Source organism: Mesitornis unicolor, unplaced genomic scaffold (genome assembly GCF_000695765.1).
Source record: "Mesitornis unicolor isolate BGI_N332 unplaced genomic scaffold, ASM69576v1 scaffold20427, whole genome shotgun sequence".
Classification (NCBI taxonomy): domain Eukaryota; kingdom Metazoa; phylum Chordata; class Aves; order Mesitornithiformes; family Mesitornithidae; genus Mesitornis; species Mesitornis unicolor.
Window position 1 is genome coordinate 19,489 of NW_010197311.1, and position 25,838 is coordinate 45,326.

Below are 25,838 nucleotides of genomic sequence, written 5' to 3' on the forward strand. Positions count from 1 at the left end.
GACATGGGCAGAGCCCCATCCAACCTGGCCCCCCAGGGAGGGGGGCATCCACAACTTCTCTGGGCAACCTGTCTCATCACCCTCACAGTAAAGAATTTATTCCTAAAATCTAGTCTAAATCTACCATCTTGAAACCTATTAATCCTTGTCCTATCACTATGCTCCCTGATAGAGTCCCTCCCCACCTCTCTTGTAGGCCCCCTTTAGGTACTGGCAGGCTGCTATAATGTCTCCCTGGAGCATTCTTTTTTCCAGGCTGAACAGCCCCAGCTCTCAGCCTGGCTTGGTAGAGGAGATGCTCCAGCCCTCTGATCATCTTCGTGGCCCTTCTGTGGACCCAGTCCAATACGTCTGTGCCCTTATGTTGGGGGCCCCAGAGCTGGACACAGTACTCCAGATGGGGTGTCACAAGAGTGGAGTAGAGTGACACCATCACCTCCCTTGACCTGCTAGCCACGCTTGTTCTGATGCAGCCCAGGATGTGGTTGTCCGCATGGACTTTTATGGTTCAAGCAGGGGTGAGATTTTTGTACTGTTTGGAAGACTTGTAACTCCAAGAACTATGAATTTGTACATGTCTCATATCAGAGAATTTGTTGTTGTTAAGCAATATTATATGAATTGTAGAAGCTTACAGTCCTGAAAACAGCCAGAAAGAATGTTACTTAGCACTTAAAATATCTCCTGTTTATCAGAGGCCTACATTTTCCATGATTAGTGAACTACTTGCATCAGAGCTAGCACCTTTTTCTCTGAAGAGAGAGCATGTGTGTTCAGGCCTGTTCTGTATGTGTTTATTGGTTCCTGTAGACAACCTTGTCTGAGCCAGAATTTCTACATGTGAAATAGCTGTCATGGTCTGTTACCAAAAAGATCTTCCATCTTCCCACTTCTACTGCAGTATCTCTGAAAGTGGGCACAACCAGGGATTGCCTCAGAGCAAAGGCTTGTGTTGCCTGTACTAGATGTGATCTGGCCTTGGGGAAATACCCTATTTAACACAGATTTAGTGGCTACTGCCACTGCTGTTCCCCGTGTCACCCACTGAGCGCTGGCACAGGTTGCCCAGAGAGGTTGTGGAGTCTCCATCCTTGAGCTGCAAAAGCCATCTGGTCGTGGACCTGGGGGACCTGCTCTGAGTGGCCCTGCTTGAGCCTGGGGGGTTGGAACAGAGACCCCTTCCCACCTCAGTCATTCTGAGTCTATGAAAAAAGCTTTTTAATATGGAAAAAAAAAAACTGCTGGATTTTGGGTGAACATGGAAGGGATGGCAACAACAGTGTTCATTCTACTTAAAGGGCTCTTCTCTGGTATCAAAGCTGTTTTTTATTTATACTGAGCCTCCATACTGCTGCTTCTATCTGTTCCTCCCTGTAGCAAGTAGCTAAACTTGTGTTAGTCCTACTTTGCAAGACTGATAAAGTACAATTTTAACATACTTGTATATTTTATTTTAAAAGTTGGTTTTGGCTAATAGCCTACGTTTGAAGTAGGTTGTTGCCCTTGGTTAAAAAAAAAAAAAACAACAACCACCAAGGTGGGGGGCGAGGGGCATAAAGCAAATTGTCAGATGAAAAATGCTTTGAAGTAATAGCCATACTAAAAAAAAAAAAGCTGTGAATATATTCTGTGTGCCTAACCCTGCTATTTTGACCTTCAAGATCTCTCATTCAGAATGATTCTGTTAAAATAGACAGTAAATGATAGATAAAATGTGTTTCTTTTATTACTTTAAACATAATATAAATATGTATATATTATATAAACATAAATGTCTCATGGAGTTTCTTTACAGAAACTCAGTTTTCTTTTGTTTGGAATGAAAGGGAATTCAGTTTGTGTTGTCTCTTGGTTTATGTAAACACAAATTCATTATTGCTATATGGAAGATTGTAACTGCTTTGGTGAAGAAGTGCTAACACTTTCCACCCTTTCCCAGCCTTTCCTTCAGGAAACAGTTATGTTTAAATTTCATCATGGACAAGTGAGACACAACTGAAAAATGTTACAGTATTTTCAGGATTTAGATACCAAACTTTTGTAACTAAGTGGTTCATGTAAGAACTCACAATTCTTACATTCTTGTAGGATCTGCTAGCACCTCTGGTCTTCATTGACTGTGATTAATTTACTCGAAGACACTTACACTTTCACACGTCAGGGCAGAATTAGTGAAGGTGAAACAGGCAATGTTTATGTGGCAGGCAGGCTAAGTCTACTTACTGTTTGATTTTAGCCAATACAAATACACTGGTAACAAAACTTACCTTGTCAGGAGGAAAATGCTTTATGCATCTACCATGGACTTGAGCTAGTGGCCACACCAAGAAAAAGTTGCAGAGTTTAGTGGAGCTCCTGGGTAGAGAACCAAGTGTCATGCTAAGAACTTGGGGGTTTCTACTATTCCTTGGTGCATTCCAGCAGACTGTGTGTATTCTGGTACCGTAGTTTACATTAAGATGCGCTTGGACTCTTGGTCAAGTGCATGCGCTAGTGTGTTCTAGTTGTGTTGAAACTATTAAATATATTGCCTGTCTTTAACTTTTTCCACTGCAATGGCTAAGATGAAGTGTTTTCTTAATCTGAAGTAGCTGATGATTCTGGAAGATAAGGATGCTTTCTAAAGACTGAACATGTTGAAACTTGTGCCAGTGTTCTTGCTCAATGACAATCTAGATCAAGTTCTCCTTGAGCTCGAGAAGACCTTACATTAAGAAAAATGCAGTAACTGAGAAGAGAAAGTTCTCTGTACACTTATTTTGTAGGAAGGGCTGAAGGGTAGCTTGTATTTGATAAATATTTTGTTCTTGCTTTTCATGGTTTTAAATCAAGCTAATTTCCTATAGTTCTGCAGATAACTATCTTGCTGCATATAGGGTTTTTTTCAGCATTAATATTAGTGTATCTTAATTGTGTTCTATGTTATCTTTGAATTATGCTAAAGCTTCTGTTATTACTAAATATAAGGATTAAATGTTTTTTCTAACTACCGTCAGGTGCTAGATAGCACTTCTGAAAGACATGAGCATGGGAAGCTCGATGTCTGCAAAAACGCGTATTTATTTTTCAGGACTGTTTTTAAGTGCTGAGATTTTTATGGAATACTTTTGTGTGAGAACTGTCTAATTTATGTAGGATCTCTGAAGTTTTTCACCAGTGCATATGAAGATGACTCTTGCATCCTGTAGCTGTTTGACAAGCATTATTTGTCAAGTACGGAGGAAATTGATTAACTGTGGAGCCGAATTGTGTAAAATTGAATTCAGAACCACTTTCTGTTTTTTCATAATAAAATGATTACTGAAAGAATTCCATCTGAAGACTGTTGAAAGCTGGCTGCAGTTTATGATATAACGGATAAAATCTGCATCCTTGGCCTTCCAACAACCTTTACACCAGCAGATGGTGGGCGTAAAGATGTCATTCATCATTTATTTACAATGGGCTTTATTTATTCTAGTGTCAACAGCTGCCCCAGGGAGCGGGTTATTGAATTCAAATGTGAAGCTCTGGGTTATTTGCTTCCTTTCAAATTTGTCTTCAGAGCTTAGTTGCTAGGAGTCCATTCTGTGCTCTAATAATGATTCATGTATTGTGAAGCCATTCAGTAAATTGGGTTGTCAGGGATTGCCAACAAAGGTTTAGAGGTCTTGTTCCGATTTTTTTTATTTTTTTTTTTTGACAGTGCTGTGCTGTAGTTGGTGTCTTCTCCATATGTGCCTTCTCTTGCTGGTGTTGGAAACTTTGTCCACAGTTGTCCCCTCTCTGGTTTCCCCTCCATACTCATCCTTGTCCCCATCCTCTCAAAAGTAGGATTTTATGATTTTGTGGTTTTGAGCACCACAAAGTAAATTTGAGATATGAAATAATGAAACTTTGTTTTCTCCAGGCAGGGCAGGAGTCCTTCCGTTCCATTACACGGTCATACTACAGAGGGGCAGCAGGGGCTTTACTAGTCTATGACATTACAAGGTGAGAATACCAAGGTGGTATAACTGGATTAAAAATATATGTCTGTGTAGAATTGTGTTATGGTATATAGCAGTGTTAAAATGTCTAATTTAGTTCGGCTTTTTATATAGATATTTGTAATCTAATGTTTTGCCAACTTTCCTTAAGTGCTCAGAATCAAGATATAGCCTATGTAACCTATATACTTCCAATGTTCTTAGTATAGTAGTTGAGAAGAAGTGTATGTAAAGTCTCGGGAAGAATGAAACAAACTGTTTTTATAAACTATTTGACCATGAACCTCTGGATTACCTTTATTGTGAAAAGAATTAATGAAATATGTTAAGGTCTTTCTAGTGTTTTTATTACCATGAGCTGTAATTTTTCTTTACCTATAGCAGATTTTTTTTAACTGAAGTGCCATTCTGCAAAGGAGTGGAGTAGTAAAACATCAAAGTCTGGTTACATAAAAATACCAGGAAACTCCTGCCATTGCTATGTTTATGAGATTGGGAAAATACAGGTCTTAATGTGATTTTTCTAGCAGCTGTTCCAAAGTGACTAAGATCTTCCTGATGTATTGAATAAAGTCTGTATAGAACTTGGGTATTGTGGCTGGTTTATGAAAATGTTCAGGCTCAAAGATCCTATTGGGGTGTATGGCTCCCTTTGTGGATCTTGGATCTTGCTGCTGAATTAAGCAACAACTTTTATTAGAGATTTCCTAGACTTCATTACTCAAGAAGCTGACTAACAAAAGGGAAAGGGATTTCTTGAAATATTACTTTTAATTTTCGTTCTCCTCCATTCTTAGGAGGGACACTTTCAACCACTTGACAACTTGGTTAGAAGATGCTCGTCAGCATTCCAATTCCAACATGGTTATAATGCTTATTGGAAATAAAAGGTAAAATTTAACCAGTTACGATTTTGTAAGTAGTAAAGATTTATTACTTCTCTGGATTTCAGCTTTTGTGTTTTCTTATTTGTAGGGAGTATGTTAACTTCAGTCACTGACATAGTTCTATGGTGAATCTAAAACCTTCTTTGTCTAATTAGACCAATACAATATGCAGCACATGTGAATCAACTACCTCATGTTTCAAGTACCATTTTTAGAAGAAGTTTTATTTTAAAAGGATTGACTGTGAATGCATAGTCATGGATTATATGAATTATTTTTCTTATTACCTTGTTACATCTGGAGACACCACTTAGAAGCACCTAGATCTCTCCCTTATAAAGAGAATATGACTCCTAATTTTATTTTTATTCTGAAGTGCTTTAGGTTTTGGTTAAGAATCACAACAGGGGAAATGTCATTAAAAAGAAAGAAGCCCATACTACAGGATTGACTTCGAAAACTGTTCTCAAATGTAAAAAGTGCTGCATACCTCAAACATATCAATGAGTACATTAAGCTTACCTGTAATTTTTCTAGTTCTTGATCCAGGGAACTCTGTAGCATTATGTCTAGATTTTTTTTTTTTTGCTGGATGTAGGGTTTTTCCAAATACCGAAAACATCATCTCAGAATTTAGTAACTCATTAGTTATGGGCCTTTACCTAATTGACCTTAACTTGTCTCCATGCCCCAGCAATTCTTGAAGGTGAAGATGCCACTTGAAATAATGGTGTGTATGCTTGTGCCTTAAAATTTAATGAACAGCCAGATCATTTTTTAGAGAAACAGCCTTGTGGTAGAGAGTCTGGCTGACTGCTCTGGCCTGTTCACCTCTTATTTTCTTCTTTTTATTATTTTCTTCTCCCTTTTATTTTCTCTTTTTCCTCCCCCTGAAAAACATGTGAAGCATTAAGTATTTGTGAGGCTTGCCCGCATTTTTATACATAATATAGAAAATGACGAATGACACTAACTGAGGAATGCGGTAAGCATGATCTTAACAAATAAGCCTGTGATGTCCCTCACCAACTGTTTTTATTCTTACCTGAGGGAAAAATATGGCACTCAGAGAAACAAAGTGTGCTATTTACTTGAGATAAGTATTACATGAGTTTGCATACTTAGTTGATATCTGTAACTATTCCTGATTATCCCTAGCTGTTAAACTAAACTTCTGTCTTGCATTCTACTGATGCAAACTGTACCAAATGGTTGTATGTTATAACATGCTACTTGCAGCTAGCTCAGTAATTCCCAGGTACAGCTAGGTTTTATTCAAACAGTAAATATACTTAAATTACTTATTTTAAGTTTCAGATTAAGGTGCCACATGAAGTAAAAGTTTATTTAAGCTTTAAGAAGCCTTTTAAAGGGGATTCTTTTCAAGCCTCCAAGAGGAGGAAGGGAAGAAAACTCCTGTGATTATATTGCATTATCCTGAAAGTGTTACAGGAGTTCTAAGGTCATCTTAGCTATCTTACTAGAGATGGATGGAAGGAAGAACACGTATATTAGCATAATATTTTTTAAGGAATAAATTTTGTTCGTATGAGTCCCAAAAGTGCACTTGATAAATGTTTCTAGTACTGACTTACTGGTGGATTTGAAGAGTGTTGAGAATTTAATCTTGAAATATAATAGCTGTTTTTTGAGAATATTACAAGTACTAGTGTTAAAACATTACAAATACTGTACTTAATCTTCTTTCCAGAACAAAGCATAGCTATATTGCTCTAGTAAGACCAAATGCTTCGAATTATTGGAATGGAGAGAGGAAGACAACTGTGGTTAGTAGAAGCAGTTAAAGCTCTTTAAGAATATCTTTAGATAATCAGTAGTGAGTTTTGACTGGGTTATCACTGCAGTTTTCAATGCAGCTGCACGATTTCAAATCAAAAGAGTTGTTTATTTCTGTTCTGTCATGGAGATAACACTGTAGTGAATCAAGGTTTTAAATAACATATTTTTGAGGGTAGCATGGTTATAGCAAATAAAGGCATTGGTCAAGTTCAAAAATACAATGTCAGCTACTTCAGGGCCATGAGAATGAATATCTTGTTAAGGTATCCTCAGCCTGAAGCTGAGATACTGGGAACACTTACATATAATGAACATCATTTTTGAGAAGATTTCTTGTATCCTTACCTTCAAATGCTTTATGTTTAAATGATGTGCTAAATTGTCTTGACTCCTGTAACTTATCTGAGATAGCATGTAGTTGTAAAAATAACCTTTGCTGCAAAATAGATGGCACAGTGAGTATCGTTTATTTTTAATACATGTATAACTACGAGGATAGCAGCACTGAAGCCCAGTATAACTTTTACTTGTATTCTGGCTACAAATTAAATCTCTGTATTTGCATGCTGTTTAGTTTAAAAATGTGTATCTGAGAAGATACTTTTACATGTACAACTCAACATATCTAAAGAAAGTTTCATTTATATTTATTATTTACGTATAAATGTAGCATTGTTGTAGCACAAGATGTAATATACTTATAAAGAGGGACAGACTCTGTACTCCTTGTTCCTAAAGAAGCTTTAAAAAGTAAGAGTGAAATACTTGTCTCTCTTTGACTTACGTAAGTGGATTTGTCTTTAGTTGCCCAGTCCAAGAGGGGGTTCTTTTCTGTTTTGTGTAATACTTAACTTTCATCTAAGCTGCTTGGAAAGCAGGAAACGAGAAATTGTGTAACAGTCACTTCAAATTCTCCTGCTGTTAGAGAGCCAGGCCTGAAGTTTCAAAACTTAATACTAGCTAATATAGTTCAAAATAACTTGTTTTTGCTTTTAAGTCTTTTTATCAAAACAGAAATTGACTCTGTGAAGTTCTGTTACTGACTATAAAAATTACCTTTTTTTTTAATTGTTATTTTTAATCTCATTAAGAAGTCACTTATAAATCAGTTCCGCTTTATAGTGTGGATGGGTAGATAACATCATTCTAAAAAAAAAAAAGATATTTACCTAGAATGACAATATCTGAAGTTAGCATTCAAGGAATAGCTAGATAAATATACATGCATCCTATTGAAAGCTGTTTCATGAAGTCTTTGATAAGATCTATGTCGGCTAGGATTGATAGCTCAAGCAAGTGTGATGTCTATGGCTACTCCATGTACTGTAAGTGCAAGGCTTAAAATAATTCTACTTTATGTAAGGGCTTGAGTAGATACTCACATATACTTAAGTTCTAATGCGGGGTCTTGGCTTATAAGCGTGTCTCTGAAGAATAATACTTACGTGGACATGTTAGACTATGCAGCTAATGTTTTGTTTTTTTACCATCTTAGTGATTTAGAATCTAGACGAGAAGTCAAGAAAGAGGAAGGTGAAGCATTTGCACGAGAGCACGGACTTATCTTTATGGAGACATCTGCCAAAACTGCTTCCAATGTAGAGGAGGTAACTTTGCTGAATACTGGCATTTTATTAGAACAGTTGTTTTGAATTGCACTTTATTTGTACAAATACTATTCCTCTAGGTTTTGGATTCCTTAACTTGAATTAATTACTCTTTATATTATGGGAAAGACGATGCCTACTTTGTATCTGATTGCATAGCACGAATTCATAGAATCATATAGAATCATAGAATGGTTTAGGTTGGTTTAAATTATGTTGTTGAGACTCTAGTAATGAATATATTTGTTTGTTTTGCGGGTTTTTTTTGTCGTTTTGGTTTGGGTTTTTTTAATATTTGAGCAGAGAAATGAGTACTTCTGTCAGTCCTGAAATCTAAAAAGTAAAACTAGAGTAGATTTGCTAGTCCAGAGCAAGCCAAGCTATTGGTATCCTTGTCAGATGTCAATTGAACCTGTTCCAAAAACTTCAAATATTTCTCAAGCTCTTCAGAGCAATCTATTGCAGTGCTTTGGTATTTGTAGTGTTGACATCTTTCTTCTGTGCTACTTAGCAGGAATCTTCTGTGCTGCAGTTCATGCACAGTTTCTTTTTCTGTCCTCTACAGAGCGGCTGAAGGGGTTCATTTTCTTGGTGGTTGTGGTCTGATATGTATTTGAATAAGTTTTGCAGTCTTCGCTACTTAAAAGAATTTAAGACTACCCTTTGGTTTGTATTGTTGAGTGGGATGTCATATAAGATGAAGTATCCCTTAGGCCACTTCTGGTCAGCTGTCCTGGCTGTGTGTACCCCTACCAGATTTTGCCTACGCCAAGCCTAACCACTGCGGCGGGGCAGAGTAAGAAACAGAAAACCTTGATGCTGTGTAAGCAGTGCTCTCAGCAGTTGCTAAAATGCTGGTGTGTTATGAACGCTGTTTTAGTCACAGATCCAAAACACAGCACTATAGAGGCTGCTGTAAAGAAAACTGACTCTGTCCTAGCTAGACACAGTAGTGGTGGACCAAGAGCTTCCGCTGACATGTTAGTGCTATATGAACAGAAAGATTGCTTCACATGTCTTTCAGGCCCATACTCAGTTCATGCATCCCCACTCACTAACCTTTTTTTATAGCAGCATGACATAGTTCAGCTTCTCATACTATGTAATCTCCCCTTACTCTTCCAAAATTGTCCTAAATGCAAAATGATAGACAACCACTGAGGCATTCTTTCGGTGGTAAAGCCTTCTACTTTTGAAATATTTAGTATTTTTTGTAAAAATATGGTAAGAGTAACAAACAGCTTCCACTGACTTCAGTCTGGTTTGTTGCTACCTGATTCTAACATTAGCACCTCTCTCTCTGTCAAAAAGTATGGGCTAGTGAACGAGTTGTCCAGTACCTAATGCATCTCCGATTAAAAGGAGGAAAATGAGCATAAAGTTGTCAAAAAAGTTGAAATTCCTTCTGATGATACGAGTGAGTGATTGTGCGCTTGTACTAACTTTTTGATACTGATGGAAAAGCTTTAGGGATACAATCCTTTTTAGTGACAGGCAAATGCATTCCTTAAATGGTACTTTCAACACTAAAAGAGGTGACATGATCTAGAATAGTTACAGCTGAAGGAGCAAAGTCTTACTCTTTGAGACAATAAAAGTGAGGAGAAATACTAGGCATGGTAGGTGAAAGATGCCACTTTGTGGTTAAGAGACCAGTTTCATTTTAATGCCGATTCTGGATTATTCAGTATGAAAAAAAATAAATAGAAGGGAATAAGGAAAAAATTGTGTAGAATGGGCAATGTTTGAGGAAAGAACAAGAAGTTTGCAAAACAAAGGCCAATCTAGCAAGCCTTCAGTACTTGACTTCAGGACTAGAAAGAAACGATAATTTGATGGCTACCTGAAGATGAAAAAACACAATAGTAGAAACATTTGATTAAATTTTAAGCAGAATAAATCTGTGGCCCTGTGTCTACAAGTGTTATCTTATGTGGTGGTAATAGAGAACGTTTTTACTGGCTTCTTTGGGAAACCAAGGGCTAAGAAAGTAATACTACTGAATTTTTGCGTTGATGGAAATACACTGGATCGAAAAAGCTGTGGCAAGTCTCTGAATTTGCATCTGGATTATTTTATCAGTTTATTTCAAATGTGTTTATCTTAAAAGTGTTGAAGCAGACCCATTTTCTCTACTTGTGTAGGTTTCAGATAAATTGTCAAAATACCTTTTACACATTTAAATCGAGACTCTTAAGTGCTCGTCTTTTCCAAAAGTTCTATTATATAGAGCTACTGGGGTCAAAGGGATGCTCTTGAATTTTATTGAGGTTTTTGGGGGATAAGGGGGGAAAAAAAAGCTTTGGGGTTTGTGGGGGAAAGGAACATGCTTTTAATTACTCAGCAGCATTTTTAGTCCATGCTGATAAATCACTGATGACTATGATGTATCATGCATGGGTTGTGTAGTTAACCATTACAGTGCTAGGATACCTGTAGAAATCTTTGAAGTCAAACGTGTCTGTACAAGGTACAGCATCAGCAGTGTTGGGAGAGCAGGTGGTCTTACCTGACAGAAGGATATAGCTCCAAAGCAAAATGATAAACGTAGATTCTGACTAGCCAGCAGCAGAGTTATGCAAACAAAAGTTTACATAAATACAGCTTCAGAAATATTTAAGAATTTTGTGCATCTATTAGGCCTCTTTCTCTACTCTGTATTTAACAAAGTCTTACAGAATGATAAAACCAATGTTTAAGATTAATTTTTAATTCAATTATGAGCTTTCTGTCCTTCTTACCCATCAACAGGAAATATTCCCCAAAAAGGGTGCTTTGGAGAAAGATACTGTTTCTGTAAGGCACATGCATATGTACATATGGAAATAAGTAGATGTCTAGAACATTCCCAGGTAACAACTGGTGTCTTGTTTCCCCTTTCCCCTTGCAAAAGAGGGATTTTACTGTCCTGAGATCATGTCGTTGAGTAATAAAGCCTTGGGCTGCTGCGTTTGTGCCTGTGTTGTGTTGCTTAGTGGTTGCTATACAAAACAAAGTAATAATGGAAGTGTATTTCTGGGTGTTGAATGAAGTAATGGAAGTGTGATTGCCAGAAAAAGGGACAACAAAGAAGTGACGCAGTGTCCAGCTTAAACTGTTCTTTCACTCATTTAAGAGAAATGGTTAGATCTCACTTTGAGATCTCTGTCCAGAGTGGAATTAGGAAGAATATCCATTTGTCCTGGCCAAACAAGTTTTGCCATTTAAATGTTTTGCCTGTTTGTTTTTTTCTCAATGCAGAGCTGGTTTTCAAACTTTGCATCTAAGACAAAAGTATTCATGGCAAAAAATGAAGATTGCTCAGGGTTTAGAAATAGTTGTCCTGGATTGTTCATGGAAACCCTCAAATCACTTGAATCCTGTAGTCCTCTGTAGCCAACCTCAGTATGTGGAAGCATTCTTTCTCATAAACATGCATAGCTACACCAGAATCTTATTTTAGTTAGTTATTTTAAAACATGCTTTCATGCCTGTTTTTAGAGTTTAAAAGTGGGGTAAACTCATCTCCTTTAGTTCTTTAGGATGTCTGTTTGTATCAGGAATTGCAGAAGTAGTAAGGGAAGCTTCCCAGGCAGTTCTAAAAATCTCCTAAGGTAATTCTTCATGGAAAATATTAAAATTTCACAAGTGTTCTGAATTAAATGACTCTGCTTTGTAAAAAAGCAAGGTTATAGCAGTCACTTTTTTTTTCTGAGCTGCTCACACTGCTTTTTCAAGATGTTTTTAGTTTATAAAAGATGGATTAATTCTTATATCTTTTGGTAGACATCAGTAAGTCTCACAACTGCACCACTTGTGTCCTACAAGTCTAATGAAACTCTATAGTGAGTGCTTTTTGCCTATTTTAATTATTCTTGAGACATTGTTAGCTATACAGGTTACTGTATTGTGGCAATACAAAGGGGTGGTGTTACCTCAGTTGGCACACAGATCTGCTTTGTAAAGCACAAGCTGATGGCCAGAGAAGTCTTGTGGTTGTAGTCATAGCCATTCAGTGTACAAAATACTTTGCATTTCATGCACATGTAGTACTGAAACACAGCAGCGCGTGACTGTCTCCTGTGTTGTACCAGAAACAGTTAAATGGCCAGAGGATACGTTTTTCCCACTAGATTTTTTTCATCTCTAGTTGAAAATGCATGTTTCTCTGTCAGGAGCGACAAGACACGCCTCTAGACTTTGTTTTGCTCAGTTTGACACTGTTTCTGACCCAGCTTTATCTTACCTTGCATCATAAATGGCTGTTGTAGATGTTTGCAAGCTAATGATGGAGTCTTCAGCAGTTTCTTTAAATGAACAAGTCAGCTTCTGCCATTAATGTTATTTAAGTTAGTTCCCATGTTTAAACCTGATTTCCATCACGGTGTAATGCCATAGTTAATTTGTAGCTGTAGCAGTACATTGACTTGGATCTTAAGACAGTTTGTTGTGTTTTTCAGGGTTATAACTTGTAATTTACATCTTGGATAGCAATGTTTAGCAGTGAAGAATATCCTCTTGGTTCTTTATCTTGTGCAAGGCTGTTCAGGGATGTTCATACCCTGCTTGCACAACAGAGAATTGATTCTTGAGAGTGAGAAAGATGTAGGTTCTCTCTTTGGAGTTTCTGCGGAGGCTTCTAAGAATTCAGTGTGGCCAGAGAGATAAATCCTCATGTTTGATATGAAATGAGATCGGGTGAGAAGAGTTTCGGAATCACTGGGAGGATAGAAGGATTATTGGAGGGGAAGGTTAAGCACGGAGTTATAATTTGACTGCAGTGCAAGGTCAGTTATACCAGTCTCTTCAGCAGTATCGTATTTATTTATACAGGGTTTTTTGTTGTTGATTTCTTTTTAGCCTCCATCTAAAGCTGTCAAAACATAACCGAATTTTTGTGCTTCTTTCCTCAGTGATTTCTAAGCTGTATTGCTAGTACTTTTCTTTCTTTACCATTCTGCTTTGTTGGTTGTTTGTTTTTTTTTTTTTAAATCTTGACGATGTTTTGGAGATGATTGCTAAGGTGCACCCTGAGCATGCCTGTTGGCTTTCTCCCAGTAGAATGCAAAGTTAAATTTGACCTGAAACACTGAGCTTGTTTTTAATTTGTGGTGAAAGGAATCTCGTGTTAAATTGTAGAATCTGGTTTATCTGTTGTACTTTCTTGAATTGTGGATGGGGGATGTGCACTCTGAAGTCCTGCTTGCAGAATTCAGTGTCACTTACGTTTTGGTTTGGGTTTTTTGTGTTGTTTGTTTTTGTTTTTTTCCTAAGAAAACACAGTGATGCCTATCGGCAGGCTTTTCACTTGTATCTGTGTAGCTCCAAGGTGCAATCATCAGTTACTTTCCTACCTTGCATTAAAAGTACACAAAATACCAAAGAGTTGTTTTCTCTCATTTGCAAGAGACATTAAGAATTTTATCACACTTGTTTCTTCACTGGTAGTTCAACGGCAGCATATGACTGTTAATTGTAATCTTATCTGAAATGTGCAGTTCGGAGCCTGCTGAGCAGTTTCTGCTTGGGCAGTCTCTCACTTGCAGAGGCAGAACAGAGTCATCTGCATGAATCCAGGGTGACCATGCAGTCTCCTATAGCACACAGGACTTATCTTTGTGTCCCTGGAATATCACTTGTTTGAATCCATTTACATGCACTGATTCTAAAAGAAGGTACCTAGCTGTATTTGGGAAGCTGGAATAACTTTGTGCATTCTTCTTGCACTCCAGAGTGCTACATTTAATAATGATTAATGTGATCAACCTTAAGCAAAAGAGTTTCCTGGGTACTGGGCAGACCGGTATTGGACACCATCACTGTTCAGGAGTTGATCTCACTTGAGTTGTACGAGTGTTATCACTGACTCCTGGTGTGGGACTTGGTTTTAGTAAGTTGTTTCCCATATGGAGGGGATTATATAGACCTATGCCAAGCTTTCATCTTAAGAGTATTGTCTTTGTTATTCCAAGTTGTCTGCACATAAATAGAATGCAATAATGGATTCATCGCTTAGGATTAAATGTGAATAGACTAAGGGTTTTGACTGAGCAATGGAGCACTTCTGCGGCATGTCACTGCATGGTCGTTCAATGGTTCTGTTTCAGCTGTAACTTAATTTTCTCTTCAGTGGCTGTTCATACTTTTGCTTAAATGGATAATGAATATTCAAGACCCCTGTAGCTTCAACAGCAGTACTACTCTGTCAAAGATAAGGGAGGGAAGATGGCCTTTAATGTTGTGAAGGGTAAAAATTAAAATATCATGGAAAGATGAGATTCTTAGCAGCTTCCAAACTTGAACTGATTTTTAGAAGTGTTGTTTTTTGGTGTTTGTTTTTTTTTTAAATTTCCCCTCCTCACTCTCCTTAATACAACTAATTGCTGAAAATAAAAAGTTGTCTGACCTGGTAATATAGTTAGCAGGGATTTAGTTAGTAAAACTTGAAAATCCTAGGGTGTTAATAGCTTTCATAGTAATGTAAAGTGACACACAAGATGTAACCTAAAACTTGCAAAAGAGCGGGATTTCTACTTCATTAGAGTTTTGGTTTTGTTTTTTTTTTTTAAATACAAGTTAAGTTTATCTTGAATTGTATCAAAACCAATATTCCTTCAAGTTCTGTGCAGTCAAAGTCCTGTAATCTTTCAGCTGTGTGACGCTGGCACTTTATCCGGTTTCTCCCATGAGAGAATAGATAAAGCTGATGCCAGTTCAGCGGTGGGAAAGAAGGGCACCTGGCTCTGCTGAAGATTCACAGCTTTTCCCTCCTTGTGGCAAACCCTTGGACTGTGCCTCAGCTGTGCAGTAAGGAGCACTGGCTCTGCCATGGTTCTTGGGGCTTTTGGGCATCCCAAGACATAACCTGAATAAAAAAATCTCAGATAAACGAGGATTTCAGGCTTAATAGAAGAGTATGAAAAGTACGATATGGCTGCCTGCCTGAGCTGGGGATGCTGCTGGAGAGATGGATCCTTAGTTCTGGGCTTTTTTCATCATCTTATTTCCTCAAGTGCTCTGTCCTTTGTAGCTGCTCAACATCATCTGCAGAGTAATCAGCATTACTAATCTAACTACATTGTATCTCACTGCTTAAAGATAAGGTAGGAGAAGGAAATTCTAGGTTCTGGCTGGCCACAGAGGTGAGGGTCATGCTTTAGAATTTGTGAGATATTTAACCTTTAAGCATACCTCATTTAATTGTAAGAAAGCATTCAGAAATAACGATCCTCGATTTGTATTTCAAAGCACTAAATTTAATATTACCACCAGATGGCAGCATGTTACATGAGCTGGCAATGCAGAACCTGCTCTGTTCTGACTTTAAACAAAGGTAAACTTGTAAAATCTGAGTTTTGAAAAGTATCAGTGATTCATTTCCAAGTTTTTCCTGTTATGTTCAGCTGGTAGCTAAGTCCTCAAATACTCGGCATAGCATTAACTTTCTGAGACAGGTGACATTATTGACATCTGCCAAGTGAAAACTAAATGTAGCTGTTCTAAAACTTGCATTCAGGTCCCCTTAGCTTATTACTACTCCTGCATGTGACTTCCGTAGGACAGAAGGATCAGGAACTTATTTCCTTACTTCCTGCGGTTTTTTTACCAGTTAGAGAAGTCATTCTTCCTGGTTTTGTCTCAAGGGTAGTAAACCTATAGTACTTGTTTACTTTGTGTGATAAAATGGATCTTGACGTTGATTTAATTCTGATGGTTTTAAGCTAAATTAATCTTAAATGCAGAACCTGTGCTGTTTGGTAGTTAGGCTTTTATGGCTTGGGTTGTTCGGTTTTTTGAGGTGAGCATTGTGAGACCTGACTTCTTGACTCCTGTGTAGCAATATGATCTAGGAAACTCCCTACACAAATCACCAAAAGTGATGATATACTGGTATATTGTGACTCAGAAACCTCCGTTGTTAGCTTTGCAATAGGTGCAGGTGTGACACAACAGGCAGATCACATCTTACAAGACTCACTTTCCCACTTGTACAGGAATGTAATTTTTCTTGGCAGGGTATTACTACTGTTTGAGAACCTAGTTATAATGTGAACACAATTGGAAAAAATGTTATATTAAAATGAATCACTGGATAACAATGCAACCTTTTTTAATGCTGTGGTGCTTATACATTCAATAGTCTCAAGCATAATTTGTGATTTAGGAAGATTAAAACCAAGAGTTAAACATTAAATCTAGACATTTTCCTGATGTTACGTTGTTTTCTTTAATTTTCCTAAAATGTAGCCTAGCTAGAATTTGTGTATTTGGAAGTCTAACATACTGTTTTCACAGAAGTCTCACTTCCTTTTATGAGCAATGGAGGTACTGTGTACTAGAGCCCTTCAGGTGACAGAATATAAATCCAGATTCAATCTGGTACTCCCTCTCCTGAGGTGGTGAAAATAAACCTGGACCCGAGCTGATTTGGTGTGGAAGTGCTTGAGCATCTCTGTATGGAGCTTTAGTGACAGCAGCGTTACGGGGATGCACAGTGCAGCTGCAGTGGGCCTGGGAGGCAGCCAGCCAAGTCCACATGGGTTTTACTGGTCCAGGTCTTGTGTTGGGTGGAAGTAGCTGAATCACACCTGGATCCAAGCTGGCGTGTGAAGGGCTACAGCTGTGTTCTTGCAGTCCCCTGCACGTTGGCTAAGAAATCCAAACTGGATTTGAAGGGAAACCGCTCTGTCTCTCTGCATCCATGGCTCAGTTAATCTGTAAATAGGATAAACTGCCCATAAATAATTGAGAGTTTATAGTATACTGCGTGTTCCAGATAAGCGTTAGAACTTGCAGTATAAAAAGATTTTTAAAAGCTGTCAATTATACCAAATTCACCTTCCTGTCCTCGCTAATTTGGGGCGCTAGTGTGTAATGCCAAAATCTGATATAGTCTTTTTAAAGCAAGTAGACTGCTGTTTTCAGTAAGGTTCTCAGGTGGTTATTTTGAGTCCGCTTACACTTTGAAGTGTAAGTTAACTTAAAATACATGGATGCAGGAAACAAATGGAAGTCTCAAGGGATGCACGTCTCTTTTCAAGGCTGATTAGTTGTAATTTTTCAGAATCCATACCAACTGAAGAAAACAAGAGGTAGATTTATTATGTGTTATATTCTTGTGAAACCATTGTTTTCAAATGGGAATTATTTTTATGTGACCCAGTGCAGCCTGGCATTTTGCCATGCAGAATAACAGTACGTGCTGTTTTAACATGAATATGGTGCACCAGAATCACTGGTGGAAATGTGATAATCAGATTATGTCTCTTCAAGACAGCTGAAAGGTTAGAACTGAGGTGAATGGAATATCTGGACTTTTTCAGATCAACAGTTTCTTAGCCTGTATGTTTAATATTAAAATAGACTGCGCTGAACTCTGTATGCTTTTTTGCTTTGTACCATGCATGTGTAATAACTGGGAGAGTTTAGTGTTACTAAAACACACTGTTTTCAAGTGCATTTTATTATTTTTTTGTGCTGATAGATGTGTCACTGCAGTGAGCTGCTCTTGAGTGTAGCATCCAGAAGATATACTTCATACTCAGTTGTGTTAGTTTGGGATTCGTAGTCTTGGAATTCCCGTTTTGTTAGTCTAATGCAATTTTTATAGATCTAATGTAGTTCTCATGAAATTAATTCAAAGAGCCTCAGCGTACCTGGTCGACATTTTCTGGAATTGTTAGAAGTGCCAATTGTTAAGTGCCTGTTTACATGAAGTTATCATAACACATTTCTAAGACTTCAAGTTCTGTTTAATGTCTTTCTGAAGCAGAGGCAAGCAAGTATTCTTATGGTTCCAGATGTGTGAATTTCCAAAGGTTTTGACTTTCACCTGTCAGCAGGCCCATGTCTGAGGCCATTGCAGTCATTATCTTGGTTTCTGGTAACACACAAAGTTTGATATTTTTTTTCCTTATGTTGAAAACTTCTATTTCTGAGGAATTTGAATGAATTCATAGTTGGCCAAAAGCCAATTTTTCCTCCTCAACTCTAACGCGTGTTTGAAAAACGAACTCACTTCCTAAGTGCCTTGTGAATCTGCAATGATTAATTCTTCTCATTATTTTGCTGCAAATTCTCATGACCCTCTGTGATGATTCGATCACCCACTTAGAGTTTATGCATATTCATATCTTTCCGCTCCTGCCGCAGTCGTTCGAGTCTCCTTCACTGGCTGTGGTGTGTGCTTGGTGCAGTAATTGAGCTGCAGTAGATTGATTACTCTGGGGAGCTGTAAGGCCTTTAAAGGTGAAAACATATCAGTCCTGTTAATTAGGAAACAAAGCTCTGGTGGCAAGTTCAGCAGTCAAATGCTTCCAGTGTAGAAATGAGGAAAGGTATGATTTGTTCCTCTCCATGAACCCTGTTTACTTTTTTATGTTTGAATTAGATCTGTATTTGCTGTAATAGGCTTCTGCAGAAGATAGCATATCTTGTGTGATTGCATGGGGTTGATACTCTAAACCAAAAAGAACTGTAGGTTTTATGTGGGTTGTAATTATTAGCTGCTCTTAATCACCTCTTAAATTATACATTATTTTAGGCAACACTTGACCTATAAAGTTAAATGAGTTGAAAAATGAAATAATTGATTGTAAACTTCATCCAAAAACACCTATATAATTCACTTTTTCAGACCTGAATGTCAAAGGCTTTTCTCTGAATTAAAAACAATAGATTTTCAGAAACCATAGTAAAACTCGGGGCCTCTCTTTTCTACTATTAAGATGTCTATTGCCTATTGTGTGCAAGATTAATTAAAGAGAATACATTCTTAAAATTAGGTGAATATTATATTATAGCATAAGGTTTCATCCAGCAGACAGCATCCTTACATCATCGTTGTAAGTACCCTGTGGTTTTATGTTGCTAAGCACTCTAATCTAGAGTGGCCTATTACAAAGATATTAAGGGTAGGGGAAACCATCTGCCACACAATCTATCCATAAGGGTCAGAAATAAATAATTTAAAAGTAATTTATGTTACCTTAAAAACCACTTTTTCCCTGTAATTACTGGACAACAGATTGTAGAATACAGATGTTATTAAAATGCCACTGTTTTTGTAAACAATGTGTGATCCAGTGCTGCTTCGGGGTACGTTATCGGGTGCTGTTGTCATACCTGGTCCTGCTGAGGTCAGGAAGGAAAGTCTCGCTGGAACAACTGCATGAGATGGAGTCCAATTAGTGCATGTTACACCAAAGGATATCCCATTCATTGTGTTCTGTTTTTTTCCCTCTTTTAGGCATTTATTAACACTGCAAAGGAGATCTATGAGAAGATTCAGGAAGGAGTTTTTGACATTAATAATGAGGTAATTTTTAGTACTCTGAACACTCTCTTTGTTTGGTTGGTTTTTTACATGTACAGAATTCACCCTTGAAGGCTGGACAGTTAAGTATTTGTCTGTTCCATTCGGATATAGAATTGTCTGCCATTGTGATAAAAATGGATTAAAATAAGTGACCCTATCCATCCATGAAGCATCACAAAATAATATAAATCCCCAAAAGAGAAGAAAATCCACTTTCATCCACTTCTCCATATGGTGTCATCTGTTTTCAAAGATAATTTTCCACTATGTAAACGGGGGACCATGTTGATATGCCAGATGCACTCCATGAGCTGTCCAGTGCAGGGGAGGGATTGCTTTGAGAGTTACATAAAAGACTTTTGAAATGTTCCTGGTTTAGGTGACTGGATTCTGTGGGGAATAAAAGATTAGCCATTTTGCCTATGCACATTACTGAAATTACAGATTATCAGGGCCTGTCTCTATGCTTGTTTGGGGTGGGGGTGGGGAGGTGAAGCTGGGAGCACTTTTGTAATGCAAGAGCCTCAAAAGACACATAATGTCTCTTGAATTTTGAAATGATTGTGCTGTTGAAAATCTCGAACAGTTAGGAGACCGGTTCCTGGCCGTAGAAAAAGTAGATGCAAATTCAGCTGTAGTAAATAGAAATACTAGGATTGTATAAGCTCTCAGTTACTATCTGTTTAAAAAGTCATACCAGATAGAGTTTAAATTTGACAATGTGAAGTGGCCAGTCCTTTCTAGTGTCCAAGTTTGGGGTTTTTTTTTACCCTGCATGTCTGTAAATGTCATTGCTGAGGTGCTTAGTGAAACCACATGTGAAAGTCTGCACCGCCACTGTTCTGTGTCCTGTGAATGTGGGACTGGGACTGTCACTCTGATGCTTCCTTTGAGCATTACAGTCCTTGCAGAATTGCTCAGAGAGTCATGAGGGACTTAGCAGGACTTAACTAAAGAGCTTCACCTCTTTCTGCTTGATACATTTCAACACAAGAAAACTCAGACAATTAAAAATGTTGCTCTTACATGATTTCAGAGGGGAAGTTATGAGAAACTTCAGTACTATGCAAAGTATTTGCATTAGGAAACTTGTCGCTAAGTAAGACTTGAATAGTAATCCTTCAAAGGCACTAATTCTGACTGGAAAGTGTGTGTGTATATGTGGTGGTGTGGTGAAACACTTTTAAAATTCCATTTAGTGATGAAAAACGTAAAATTTTATCCAGCAGTTTTCCTAAAGAAAATGCAGTCAGTGGTACAACATAAATTGGGCAGTAATCAGAGCGCCTGAAAAAGCGTGCTCATTGTATCTGTCGAGTTTCATATAGTAGCTGACTGCTTTCCTTGCCTTATGGAGCTTTGATTGCAATATGCTGTCAGGAGCCAACAGTCCGTGCTATTTATTTGGCTTTGTTCCAAGTCTGGCTCCTTGATTCCTCAAGAAGTTGCTATCAGCCCAGAGGGGGCAAAACCAATGAGCCATAGGGCATGCTTTTTATTAAAGAGGAGTCAAAGAGCGAGAAGAAACCACATCAGCTGCTGTCAATACTGAGCTAGTGCCAGAAACCCCAAGGCTACTACTGTTGCAGAACAACTGCCAAGCACTATAAATCTGAGATTTACTGTGACGCAAAGTTTCCTTAAGAGCTTAATTTCTGAAGCTACTGTATTACTTTTCTCAAAGTGCTGTATTTTTAGGTAAAATCCACTTGAGGGAGTGAGGGTTAAGATATAAGTGTGATTTTGATGAATGAAAGAGCTACGCTGTGTGTGGGTTCTTGGCAAGTAGCCACGTCTTTCGGGATCATAGAAATTATTGATGACACAGAACACTCGTATGCCCTTAGCCTCCACAGCTGATTCAACACAAAGAAATGCTGTCTGGAGAGGAAAAGTTTTATATTAAACTATTAAACTAATGGGGATCTTGGTGAGAGGGGAGAGGTTGTATGTTCCTAGCAAATGCTATGTATTTTTAAAGTCTTACGCCAAGTAGTATTCAAACACAACTCTTGCTCTGTCTTTTTGTGCTAGGAGTTTAAGGTGCAAAGTTTAACACAGAGATAAAATTTAAAAGAGAGGGAAAGCATCTTCCTTTAAATTATATTTAATCACTGAGGACACATTGTTAAAAACATATATATGTAAACTTTGCTATATTTATTGTGTGCATGAGGAGAACTTGCTGTATGATCTCGTATGAAAAAATAATAATTACACTGTGTATTAAACTTCATTTCAGGCAAATGGCATAAAAATTGGCCCTCAACATGCTGCTACTAACGCAACACTTGCAGGCAGTCAGGGAGGACAACAAGCTGGCGGAGGCTGCTGTTGAGCCCGTTTTTACTTTCTAGTTGCCTGGATGGGGCCTACTAACTCGTTTGTTCACCCCTCCCTCCCCCCGCCCCGCTCGCCTCCACCTCAATCAGCTGAGACATGAAACTTGTAAGTTGGTTTCCTGTTGCAGAAGAAGACTTTATCCTTCAAATTCTTGTATAACTTTGAATAAATGGTTAATGTTCACTTAAAGACAGATTTTGGAGATTGTATTCATATCTATTTACATTTGATTTCTAGGTCAATTGATGTGATTATTTTTGTTAAATGTTGTCTTGTGCCCTTGACTACGAACTGAATTGTATTAAACACTACGAAGTCATCTGAGTATTTTAATCAGTTGGTGTAGTTAGGTTTCCCAGCTCCTGCGGTTACCTAATGTTTAATATTGTAGAGCTGTCCTCAAGTTTTTTGTCAATTTTCAAGGCTATAAAGAGAAGCGGAAGGACTCTTTTAATTCTGTATTTATCACTTTCTGTATATATAGTTTAATAACCTGCTTGGGTGTACTTGCCAAGCTAGAATTCTTTAATGCATTTGCATAAATTCTATACTACGTAGAGCTTGAAAACTACAGAAGCATTAATAGAAATTGCTTGGACGCTAAATTTTAAGCCTTTTTGACATTGTTAGCATGTTCATCCTCCCCTGCCATTATCCTGAAGTCCAAGAGAAATGCTTAATGTATATTACTAGAGGCTACATACGTGCTATCTCTTTTAATGCCAAATGTTTGCTGTTTGTCCACAAGTTCCACAGCACCTCTTCAGAAATGGATTAGCTGTTTGCCTTAACAAATACTACAGGTAAAAACAGAGTATGAATGAAAAGTAGAGGAGGAGTTGATAAATTTCAAATGGCACATTATAAAAACGTTAATCTTTTCTTAATGCTTTTTTCTTGTTTACCACTTGATTTCTAGGTATATTTTTCATGCAAGGACAGTTTTTCAACCTAAATGTACAGTGGTTGTGTAAAGTTTTCTTTTAGTGAACAACTTGTAATCCTAAATATATGGTAAGCATCTTGTCTATTGTGAAGAGGGTGTGAAAATAAAATCTGCCAGTTTGGAAATCTCGATGAAAATCACAACTAGAAATGCTTTGGTACTTATTATGGTGGTGGTCGGAGGGGGAGGGGACGTTTTGCCTCAAATGAAAGGGTTGCAACAGTGCAAAACAAAATCCTGTGTTCTAGTGTTTATTTGTTAAAGTACAGAATATTCATGTCGCTTTCCTACAAATGAGGAACAGCTGAGTTTCTACATCATCCTATTTATATAAATTGCAGATCAAAGGGTGATACTAATGCTAGGCCATGCTTCATGTATCTAAAAAAAAAAAAAAGGGGGGGGGGGGGGGGACAAGAAATGACTGCAAAACTTTTTTGTCTTATAACTGATACTGACTGCAACATAGCACTGGGGAACGTGAATCCTCATGTCATCCATTCTTATTGTCAGAACTTTAATATCGGAAGTGAGTAAACTTCAGCCTGATAGGTGTAACGTAGCAGTGGCTCTGAGATTAAATAAAGTTTAAAAAACATCTGGAACCTTTTTGTTTGTATCTGGGGGAAGGGACAACTGATAAGGATTTCTGTTAGTTGCTGACTTCAAATCTTCCTTACACTCTCAGAAGCGTTATAAGCAATGCAATATTGTTTTCAAAAGCTTAAATGTGTAAGAGGGTGCTCCATTTGCATACTTTGAACTGTTAACTGTTTATTACATAATATTTATAAAACACAGTCACTTGTTGCTTCAGTTGAAGTTTGAAAATTGTGTTGGATGACAGTGAAACCGTGGGACTGAACTGCATTGATGCTGAGGGAAAACTGGTGTGTAGTAAGCAGGTGCTGACAGGAAAGAGAGAATGGACAGGAGTACTTGCTCAAATTCGCTTCTTAAAGAATTTTTGGAACTGGCAGCATGGCAGAACTCAGTTGCTTGAGACAAGATGGGAGAAAAGCGTGCTCTTCTATAGCAGCCCCAGCTACACCACAAATAGGAGTTAATTTCTTTTATCCATAAAAAATGCCCCTGTAAAGGGAGCAGATGAGGAGAACCCTATCCTGAGAAGAACAAAGCACACATTTTTAAGTGGTGGTTTACAAAGCTGAAGTTTCTGACAGCCCCACATTTTCTGAAAGCATGGAAGATGTATTGGATTGACCAGGAATCTAGGACTATTCTAGCAAAGAGCCACCAGTGCTTTTTTTGGAGGTGAAGGACAGAGGGAATGTGCTGTGTGACACTGTAGTCAGTGTGCACGTTGATTTTTGATCCTGCTGGTTGGTCCTGGTTTACGTGCCAGTCTTAAACTGTTCATTATATCAAAATCTGGTACTTTCAAAGAGAAGCTCAAGCGGAACTGAAGTTGCCTTGCATTCTTCCTGTCTTTTTGTCACAAGATCTGTACATACATAATACTTTCCTTGCAAATTGGAAGTCTGTAGTTTTGTGGTTTTTGGGAAGCCCCTGATCCTATTTTATCCTATTAGAATTTGAAAATTTGATAGCACAGAACCTAGCAGCAGGGTTTACTTTTAGAGCATGTGCTTTACAAGGTTATCCTTTAGCAGGTTTCAGTTTTACTTGTATATGAGTGACTGTAACTTGCTTAGCTTTCATGTTGAAATCCAGTTGCTTTTACTGGTTGCATTTTCATAACCAAAGAATTAAAGCATTTAATTGTTCCCCAGCAACTTGCACAGTTGTTATATGTAATATAAGTGACAGATCCTCCAAGCGTGATTTTAAGATTTGTCTCTCTTATTTCTACTCTAAAATAAGAAGGTCCAAGAATTTTGGCAGTCATTTAAGAAACATTACCACTCCCCCTCCATCTTATACCTGTGTGTTTCTGTAAGTCATACCTGTAAGTCATTCTGGTTTATTCTTGTGCAAGATCGAGCTCAGCAGTGACTCAAGGTAAGTGCCTGCCCAAACCCTTACTGATAAGCTAAAATCAGTGAGCGCTCCATTCCCTGCTCCAGAGATGTCTCCTTTCTGCTGTGTTACGCTTTTTGTGATGCCTAGTTAGTGTGTTGCTGACTGCTTGAAGAGCCTTCAACCGCAATATTTATATATTGGTGGGGTTAGAAGGGCACAGATTAGTTTTAGGCTAAATGGCATACATTTAAGTTGGGAAGTTTATTTCTGCCTTAAGAGTTTACCTGTGAGTGTTAGAGCACTAAATCTTGGGAAGAAAGGAAAAGCTCTTATCAGGGTCTGAGTTACAGTTAAATCTAAGTGGGAAAAAATGTATAGTAAAAGAAACCTTACTTGTTACTTGCACCATGTGTACTGTTTTGCATGTGTGGGGGGATACAATTTGCCTATTCCTTTCCACTATTGCATGGGAGGAGATAGGGGAGAAGAAGGAAGCCTGACAGGTTTTATTTGGATATCTTAAATCTGTTTCTGATATCATGCTTCTGATTTGTATATACTTAATATTTCTCCTCCTACAGTCTCCAGGTTTTCTTCTGTCACATTACTGCAGCGTAACTTTAACAGTATGCAGTGGTGATTTATTTTAATACGGCACTGAAATCTCCGTTTGTAAATAATCCAGGCTGCTGCTGTGTAAGTAGCTGATGAAATGTCTTTACTGGGTCTGCTGCCTATGAAAGAAACCACAACATTAGGCAATAAAAACTACTAACAGAATGTTACAAAACCAAGACCATGACAAAAAAGCAGCATGCTGTGGATCTATCATTTTTATTCTTGGGACAGATTTTATTATTTTTGGAACTATTACAAGACTTATGTTAAATATTGCGGATGATAAGAGGAAACAGACTCTTGGCAAACATGGAAAGCCAATTACAGCATATTACCCTATTCCCCTTCCAATAAAGGAGGGGCAAACTAAAAGTTTATTCTTTGCCTAGCAGCTGGAGGAAGAGGAGGAGGTGGGGGGAGAAAGCCATT

The 25,838-nt window shown here is 37.8% G+C and overlaps 1 protein-coding gene across 2 annotated transcripts in view; it reads left to right on the plus strand.

The window, feature by feature from the left end:
• RAB2A (RAB2A, member RAS oncogene family) overlaps positions 1–22,990 on the plus strand; it is a 32,841-nt gene extending 9,851 nt beyond the window's left edge. Inside the window, exons 3-8 of one of the 2 annotated variants that reach the window (XM_010188777.1) lie at positions 3,890–3,972; positions 4,766–4,858; positions 8,151–8,262; positions 19,490–19,558; positions 21,801–21,930; positions 21,976–22,990. In XM_010188777.1, coding sequence (XP_010187079.1) covers positions 3,890–3,972; positions 4,766–4,858; positions 8,151–8,262; positions 19,490–19,558; positions 21,801–21,896 — 453 coding nt within the window. In that variant the 3' untranslated portion in view covers positions 21,897–21,930; positions 21,976–22,990. Of the gene's footprint in view, positions 1–3,889; positions 3,973–4,765; positions 4,859–8,150; positions 8,263–19,489; positions 19,559–21,800 lie in introns of both variants that reach the window. The other variant, XM_010188778.1, reaches the window with a different exon arrangement.
• The last annotated feature ends 2,848 nt before the right edge of the window (positions 22,991–25,838 follow it).